Source organism: Rhamphochromis longiceps, linkage group LG7 (assembly GCF_057381845.1).
Source record: "Rhamphochromis longiceps isolate RC_006_pf linkage group LG7, R_longiceps_female_GT1.1, whole genome shotgun sequence".
Taxonomy (NCBI): domain Eukaryota; kingdom Metazoa; phylum Chordata; class Actinopteri; order Cichliformes; family Cichlidae; genus Rhamphochromis; species Rhamphochromis longiceps.
Genome location: NC_140563.1, coordinates 30,641,169 through 30,648,830, shown reverse-complemented (window position 1 = coordinate 30,648,830; position 7,662 = coordinate 30,641,169). Strand labels below are relative to the sequence as shown.

The 7,662-nt window shown below is 41.5% G+C and overlaps 1 protein-coding gene across 1 annotated transcript; it reads left to right on the top strand.

Moving 5' to 3' along the window:
• The first annotated feature begins 600 nt into the window (after positions 1 to 600).
• Positions 601 to 6,246, top strand: thnsl2 (threonine synthase-like 2). The gene is made up of 9 exons (XM_085413323.1): positions 601 to 858; positions 2,420 to 2,651; positions 2,741 to 2,935; positions 3,019 to 3,171; positions 3,250 to 3,489; positions 4,763 to 4,911; positions 5,228 to 5,353; positions 5,425 to 5,579; positions 5,788 to 6,246. Exons 2-9 carry the CDS (start codon positions 2,429 to 2,431, stop codon positions 6,011 to 6,013), a joined length of 1,467 nt encoding a protein of 488 aa, XP_085269449.1. The 5' UTR covers positions 601 to 858; positions 2,420 to 2,428; the 3' UTR covers positions 6,014 to 6,246.
• The last annotated feature ends 1,416 nt before the right edge of the window (positions 6,247 to 7,662 follow it).

Here is a 7,662-nt window from a genome sequence, read left to right as displayed (position 1 = left end):
TTAAGCTTAAAGTTAGTATATTAGGGGAATGAGCTGGAGTGCCTGAATTGGACCTAAAGACCATGTTTGTTTTGTTGATGCCTTTTGAAGAATTAACAGAATTATCTAACATGGTGTGACAGCCACAACAAACACTGAAGCTCTAAAATGAGTTCTGAAATCAGTGGGTGGTATCACAGTAGCTATGTACGTACACACACACACACACACACACACACACACACACACACACTTGCAGGGTAAGAGTAAAACAAAAAGACTTAATTAATCAGACATCCTCGACCCACATTACTGTTTTGTTTTTGTTTTTTACTGCACAGAAAGTGTAGACAATTCATCAATAAATTTTTTTTTTTTTTTTTTTTTGCATAATTTAATTAGTTTTACTCAAGCGTTGTGGGCATTTGTGTATCGTATGGTCCTAAATAACAGGAAACACATTACTCTTCAGGTAAGGTGACAACAGCGCATTGCTTTTACTACGGGTGGTTTATTACATGCATAAATAACTTTGAAACAACTCCGATACAGAAAGGGCCTGCTGCTGCTCTCCCATACTGAACACCAGCGGGTGCTGTTCCATCCTCCCACCGCAGGGGGCAATAATGAGCTCAGTTCGCTGATGAAAATGCTGCTTATGGATAAATAAGCTTCACACAAAGTTCACATTTCTTCACTATTAGATGTGTTTAAAGTAGGGGTTTTTTTTCAGTTGAGCAAAAGAGGGACACTAAGAAAGAAGAGTAAGATGTTTTTGCATACACGCACCGGTTTCCCTCCCCTGCTCCGTAAAAAACGTTAAGCTAACGGACACTTCTCACTTCTCCCATCGTTTCTTCGGAACCCTGGAGACTGAAGGTAACTTGGCTAGTTTTAGCGGCTTTAAAAGCAAAAACTAACGGTTAAAATTAATGACTGCCTATTTTAGTGAACACAGAACCGCACACACTGCATGTTTGATGAGAATTCACTATGTTAAACTGATTTTTATTTATGAAGTCCTGATTGCTTTTTCTATTTTGGCTTGTGGTGAATGCAACCTTAGTCATGTGAAAACTGCTTTAGGAGCACCCCACTCAGCATATTAATATAGGTATAAACAGATTAGAAAACCCTGCAGAGGATAAACAAATGTTAGCTGACATGAAGTTACCGCTTTTGTTTACAAATATTCACTTAATCTAATTTCTTTGGCCTCAGGAGGTGTGGTGTTACCCGCACCTGTGTTCTTACCTGATCACAGGAGGCTGCCCTGTTCAAAAATCACCTAAACTCTTGTAGAGGTTCACTTAAACCTGCTGCTGCCGAAAGGGTTAATTTAAAAACAGTTGCATCACCAAAACTGATTCAGAATAATTTACCTTAAAAAAACTCAAATTAGTGGTAAAAAAAAAAAAAAAAAGTTTTAAAACAAATTTAAAACGGCAGACTTTCAAAAGAAGGATAACTTGAGCTTCAAGATTGATAATAGTTATAGTACCAGATTAATTTCATGTGTCTGATGGCTCTGATTTATTTGCCGCATTTTATTAAAATCACTGTTAGTGCACGGTTAACAGGTGGGTGTTTTGGTGCTTCACACTGTTCACGTGATAGAACAGTTAGATTTTATGTAACACAATCAAAATAATGAGAACCAAAGCTTATGTTAGAATCATGTGACGGTTATTCACTGTGTTTTATTTTCAGTGAATTCAGAAAATATTGCTGACATGGATGTGTGTGAAAACCTGGGAAAATCTTAGTTAGACTGACTTTATATTAAGTAAGTGTGTCCTGGTTTCAGGACGGTTGTTCCAAAGTCCAGGTTTTTTTCTTCCTGGTTAGTAGAGCCATGCCTCGAGGTTTAGAAAGCTTTGGTTAAAAAGCAACTCTGTGAGTTAGTTCTTCTGAATTATGAAAAAAGGACTGCAGCAGTTCTGCTCAGTGCGGAGCGGTAAGTGTGTGTTTTATAGTTGGCAGTGTGAAATGGGCTTTCTTTGTAGGAACAATATCTGCCACAAAATAATAATAAGTAAAATTTAAAGTGCTCATTTACTGCTTAATATAACTCATAAAGGTCACAACATGTTTGTGTTTACTCTAAAATCTGTTTATTCTGTGTCGCCACAGACAAAGCTGATTTGTTTTACACATGCACATTTACTCTTAGCGTTTTAGTCCTGCTTTCCAAGGATGTGTACAATGGCAGTCAAAACTTTCACCCATTCACATGTTGGTATTGTCTGTGTCAAGACTGCTGATGAACCTGTACCGATAACAACATAAAGTGTGGCTTAAATTCAAGCTTTTCTTATAAATTTTTGCTTTACAGAAAAACACACACACATAGTTTCAGAGAAGTGCACCCTGGCAGATGATGCAGAATGATGTCACAGAACTCAGACCAGGATATGATGACTGTTACCTTCCTTCACAGGCGTGTAGGATGCAGTACTGCAGTACTCGTGGGGGGGTCAGGGGCTGGGACTTCCGGGAGGTGCTGTTTTCGGGCTATGCCCCAGATGGAGGGATGTTCATGCCGGAGAGTTTGCCTCTGCTGAGCCCCGACACCCTGAGGAGCTGGAAGGGGCTGTCCTACACCAAAGTAGTGATGGAGGTTGCTTCACTGTTCATCCCTCCTCAGCTGATCCCCAGAGACCACCTGGAAGGTGAGCTGGGGGGAAAAATTCACCGTTGCATGCAGGTAGAACTGATCAGATAATCAGTGAGTCCTGTTTCCCGTGTTTCTCTCTCCCAGTTCTCGTGGGTGAAGCCCTGTCTGGCTTCTCTGTGCCGGAGGTAGTTCGAATTGCCCGGCTGAAGGGGGGTCTGTCTGTCCTGGAGCTCTTCCATGGAGACACCCTGGCCTTTAAGGACCTGGCTATGACCTGCACTGTACGCTTCCTAAACTACTTCCTGCAAAAAGAGAACCGCAGGGCGACTGTTCTCGTAGGTGAGAGGGAAACATGTTTTTATTATGGGTTAAAACCAGAGAACTAGATGCAGGTGAAAAACTGGCATAAATGTCATCCTCAGGTACGTCTGGGGACACCGGCGGCTCGGCCATCCAGAGTGCCAAAGGTCTCCCTGGGCTGGACATGGTGGTGGTTTACCCCCGTGGACGCATCACTCCAGTGCAAGAGAAGCACATGATCTCTTGCTTGAAGGATAACGTCCATGTTTTTGCAGGTACACGCAGAGAAGCTCAAACAGCCACGTTTTTTATGGTTATAAAGTTTCTCTGAATCAATCTCACTCCGTCTGTAGCCGACGGCAGCTCTGATGACATAGACCAGCCACTGCGCCGCCTGTTTGCCGACCAGGAGCTTGTTAAGTCTCACGGCCTTATGAGCCTCAACTCAGTGAACTGGTCCAGGGTCATGATCCAGCTCGCCCACTTCGTCTACGCCTACTTGGAGCTCAGTGGGGTGAAGCAGGACGATGTGGGCGCAGCGCTGCCGGAGCTAGAGGTGGTGGTTCCCACGGGAGGGGCAGGAAACATCGCAGGTGGGTTGATAATGTAAGATTTCTCATCCATGTGAGAAATCTTGGTCAGACTGATCTGAGAGCCAAAGTAAAATCACCAGCATTACTTTTTTAAAAACCATTTTTATTTAAAAAGGGAGATTTCAGTTACTCAGTTTTATTTATTATTTTGTCAAAAATAACATCCGCTTATCTGGGTCCTGGCTGCAGGTCAGTGTCCTCAGCATCCAGGAAACATCAAGAATTTTCCAAATATGACACAAATAATGTTTTTCTTTATCGTTACAATCCATCCCGAGCTCTTCCCAGTCGCACGTTCCCACAACGCCACATCTAGAAGGTGTTCAGGAGGCATCCTGGTCGGATGCTGCACCACCTTCACTGACTCTTTTGATGTGGAGGAGCATCGACTCCTCTCTAAGCTCCTTGTCCTGTTTCTTAAAGTGTGAAGTTTTTCCACAGTTCGATTTCATACCCATGAAATGAGGTAAATTGATGCAAATTTACCTGATGATGCAGAAAGAAATGGATTTATCTGCAGATACTATATCACAGACCGTCGATTCTCCTAACGCTACCATCAGTCAGAAAAGGAGGAGGAGCTTAGTGATGTTTGAGCTTGAACTTCATGGATCAACTTTTCTATCAAAACAGAAGCTCAGCTCTCTTCAATGCAGCAGACCTTTGCAATGTCCTGATCACTGCAGACACTCTGTTTGGTCCTGGGGAAAGTTTATCCTACGTCCTAAGTAGACTAAGTATGATCCAAAGACGTCTATGAAGAAAAGACCAAGCGAGCACATCACTTTGCTTTGTACAGAATTACTGGGACCTGAGTGGAAGCACTGGCGTGCAGATCTTGCAGATCTATGTGGCCCATCCACTATAGATCTGCAAGGTCCCATGGAAAAATTTGAAATAGTCACCAAAAAATCTTTCTCTCTTATTTTGAAACTGATGGTTTCCATTAGTCAGTATGTTTCCTGTCTGCAGCACATATATTTTGTTGAGTGTTAAGAAGAAAAGTGTCACCACAGCTGCCAGTAAGACTCTGAAAAGTCTTTTTCTAACACTAACCAAGTAGTTCTGTGATTTTGCTCAGTTCTCTCCAGACCCTTCTTTTCTTTCTCTTTCTTTTTCTGTATTAAAGTTAAATCATATACTCTTAGAATCTATGAACAGCTGTAATCATCTTGTCGTTTTGGTCCTCTTTTTTTCCTGTGTGTCTGTCTCTCTGTCCTTACACTAGTGCCTCCTTATAAAAGCTGTTCCTGTCTCTTTTCTTTTTGGTCAGCCGGCCTCATCGTAAAGCAGATGGGACTCCCCTTGAAACTGGTTGCCATGGTGAATTCCAATGACATCGTGCACAGGATGGTAACCAGCGGTGACTTTTCCATGGCGGCTAATGTCACACAGACGTTGGCCCCGGCTATAGACATCCAGGTAGAGACACTACACCTGCTCATGTGTGCAGAGTGTATCTATTTCCTCCAGTCCTCAGACAGCCTGATGGCTTAAGCATTTTATTACAGTGCAGTTCCTCTGATGTTCACTTGAAGCTCTGACAGTCAGTTAAAATGTCCAACTTTACAGCAGATTTCCTCCTTTATATCAGCTGCACAGGGGTAAATCTCACCTGGTCTCACCTGTTTAAATTGTATAAATGCTTAAAGTTTCCATTATTAGAGGCGTGGCCTCTTTGACTGACAGGTGGGTGGTAACACAGGTGACATGTCTCTGGTTTATTTGTCTCCTGCAGGACCCATACAACATGGAGCGAGTGTTCTGGCTGCTGCTGGGCAGAGACGGTGCCAAAGTGAAGACGATGATGGAGGGGTTTCAGCGCTCGCGCCGACACTTGCTGCCTGAAAACCACCGCAGACTGGTACCCGCCACCTAGCTGGTTCACGCCAGTGCTTCTCCTCTGAGCTTCTAATCTGATTTTTTCCTTTTTAGCTGTCACAGGTTCTGTCGACGGGGACAGTGACGGACGAGGGGATCCTGGAGACCATGAAGAGCTGCTGGGAGGAGAACCAGTATGTGCTGTGTCCTCACACAGCTGTGGCAGTTTGGCATCACTACCACTGTCCTCACAGTGCCCAGCTCAACAGGTCAGACATGCCAAGTTTAAATATTCAGTCATATCACCTGTGCTCCCGCTGTTCTTGAGGCTCTCCTCTGCAGATATTTTATTCTGTGACAGATAATAATCAGCTGATAGTTCACTGAGTTGCTCTAATAAAGTTAGTTAGCAGTAGTAATAACCTGCTGGGAGGCATGTGACATCTGCGTGTTAAGTCCACTTTTCTCTCGTTACAGATGTTACATTGCAACTGCTTCTCCGGCCAAGTTTCAGGCAGCAGTGGAGAAGGCAGCTTTGACCTTTGACCTTCCAGAGGCGGTGCTGGCTTTGGAAAAGCTGCCGACCCGTTATCAGGAGCTGGAGCGGTGCCAGAACTGGTGCGAAGACTGGGAGGACAGACTGAGAGAGACAATCCAGTCTGTGAGCGTGGCGAGGAAGAATGGCATGACTTACTACACCTGAGTGGACATTAAACAGTTTTCAGGTCAGGTGACTGTGGCAGCACGTCGCTGATCTCTGAACCTGCTTATCAGGATTTAGTGAATGATATTGATGGCAAAGGAATCACGTGAGCCCTCAGGTGGACTTTGGTCTGTGGTGTCATATGACTTTTGTGTTTTCACACCTGAAACGAAGCCGTCTCTCCACAGCTTCAAACTGTATGTGACAAATAAAATGAAGCTAAATTCTATGACTTTAACCGTCTCAGCTGCTGTTTTTATCACTGTAGTCATGCAGTCATGGAAACACTAAAAGGATGTTTGAGGCCTTTATGTATTTTTAAGTTATGAGTTGGTCAACAGATAAAAACAGTCTAGCTTTCATGACAGCTCACCCTGAAATGTCAAATCCACATATTTTTGTACAAATACATTTTTGGCATGTCATTCTTCATCATATTTTGGCACCTACATATCAGGATCAAGTACTTTTTGTACTTTTGGGGCCTGGAATAATTTTACAACTTTTGTTTTTGTGTGTCATGTTGAAGAGGAATCAGCTGACGAAACCTTTAAACACAGCCACTGGTAAAACACTGCCCTCTGCTGGGGAATGTATCAATTAAAATTTCCAGATGGCAATTACAAACACTACTTTAAATGTGAAAGTTTTCCAGATTTGAGGGAGGTTAAAAGAACACACACACACCAACAGATAAATATTCCTGTCACTATCACTTTTGTCAAAAATTATGGTAAGATTGCACATTTATTTTGATAAAATATACTCATTTTGGCTCCTTAAAGCTGCCCTGTGACCAAATGACTGAAAAAACATGTGGTTTAAAGTAAATACTAATATATGAATACAGAAAGGAAGGTGGAGGAACCTAAATAAATGTAGACATACATAAATATCCAAATATATTTATAAAAATGAGAAATATAGATTTATAAATTTCATTAATGAAATATAAAGATTTAGAAATAAATATAAAAATACAGGAATACATATGTGCAAAAATATAAATAAATTAGTTAATTAAACTGCTTACTGGATGTGGCTATAGATATACTTTATATTAGATAAATATCAGTGTAGTACAGCAAATTTTAAAATACAGATACAGGAATAAATACTTGCATCATGCCATAATAAATGAAGAAATAAATATTTAAAAATAAATCTTCATAAATAATCAACACAAAAAATACAGAATTAAACAAATTATTGTTAAAATATATTTAAAACAGATAACAATCAGTGTATACATACTGAAATAAATCAATCTAAACTATTAATTATGAAAATACAGGAATATATGAAATACAGACACATGAGTATAAAATTACATAAAGAATTTTTTTAAAGCTTACTCATCAAACATCAAAACTAACATTCATTCGTATTCTGGGGCCTGAATCTCCTCCATACCTGCTTCATGCCCTGAGGGGCGGGGCTATGGCTCCCCACACTCCCTAGCAGATCGTTACATGGAGAAACCTTTTGAATACAAGCGTGCTGATCCACACAGGTGTGCACACAGGTGTACACACGGGTGTTCACAGACACAAACTACACCTTTCTTGGCTGCTACCTCAAAGCACATTGTGCGCTCTCGATCTTGCGTACTGCACAATAACATGTAATATTTAGTATCTACCGTTAGC

Excerpts from the sequence above, each read along its gene's own strand:
- thnsl2 (XM_085413323.1), top strand. The coding sequence starts at position 2,429 with ATGCAGTACTGCAGTACTCGTGGGGGGGTCAGGGGCTGGGACTTCCGG. Across the intron at positions 2,652-2,740 it reads CCCCAGAGACCACCTGGAAG|TTCTCGTGGGTGAAGCCCTG; the intron begins GTGAGCTGGGGG and ends TCTCTCTCCCAG. Across the intron at positions 3,172-3,249 it reads TAACGTCCATGTTTTTGCAG|CCGACGGCAGCTCTGATGAC; the intron begins GTACACGCAGAG and ends CTCCGTCTGTAG.